At 64.0% G+C, this 475-nt stretch overlaps 1 protein-coding gene across 1 annotated transcript in view; it reads left to right on the top strand.

The window, feature by feature from the left end:
* Positions 1–475, top strand: part of KCNH6 (potassium voltage-gated channel, subfamily H (eag-related), member 6) — a 22,874-nt gene that overhangs the window by 14,783 nt on the left and 7,616 nt on the right. The window contains exon 10 of the mRNA XM_010856559.1: positions 8–191. Coding sequence (XP_010854861.1) covers positions 8–191 — 184 coding nt within the window. The remainder of the gene's footprint in view (positions 1–7; positions 192–475) is intronic.

Below are 475 nucleotides of genomic sequence, written 5' to 3'. Positions count from 1 at the left end.
GCTGCAGCACTGCCCCGCCTTCCACGGCGCCAGCAAGGGCTGCCTGCGCGCGCTCGCCGTCAAGTTCAAGACGACGCATGCGCCGCCCGGGGACACGCTGGTGCACCTCGGCGACGTGCTCTCCACGCTCTATTTCATCTCCCGCGGCTCCATCGAAATCCTGCGCGACGACGTGGTGGTGGCCATCCTCGGTGGGTCGGACGGGGAGGACCGGACCGGGGGTGGGTAGGGTGGGAGAGGTGTCTTGCCTGGACCAGGCGGTTCCCAGGAACACAGATGGCACCTGCCACGTGATGAGCATGTGCCACAGGGGAGCTTGACACCCAGCTCACGGAATCCTTCCACCAACCCCAGCCACAGGCTCCATTTTCCTGATAGGGAAGTTGAGGCTCAGAGAGGTCTGGTAGGTGGACAGACAGGGATTCCAGGGCTGAGGAAGTCCAGGCAGGCTGCGACTTTTTCCCGCTTTTGGGAA

This window comes from Bison bison, unplaced genomic scaffold (assembly GCF_000754665.1).
Source record: "Bison bison bison isolate TAMUID 2011002044 unplaced genomic scaffold, Bison_UMD1.0 scf7180017864371, whole genome shotgun sequence".
Taxonomy (NCBI): Eukaryota; Metazoa; Chordata; class Mammalia; order Artiodactyla; family Bovidae; genus Bison; species Bison bison.
Note: the sequence above shows the minus strand (reverse complement) of the source record. Positions and strands in the feature narration are given on the sequence as shown.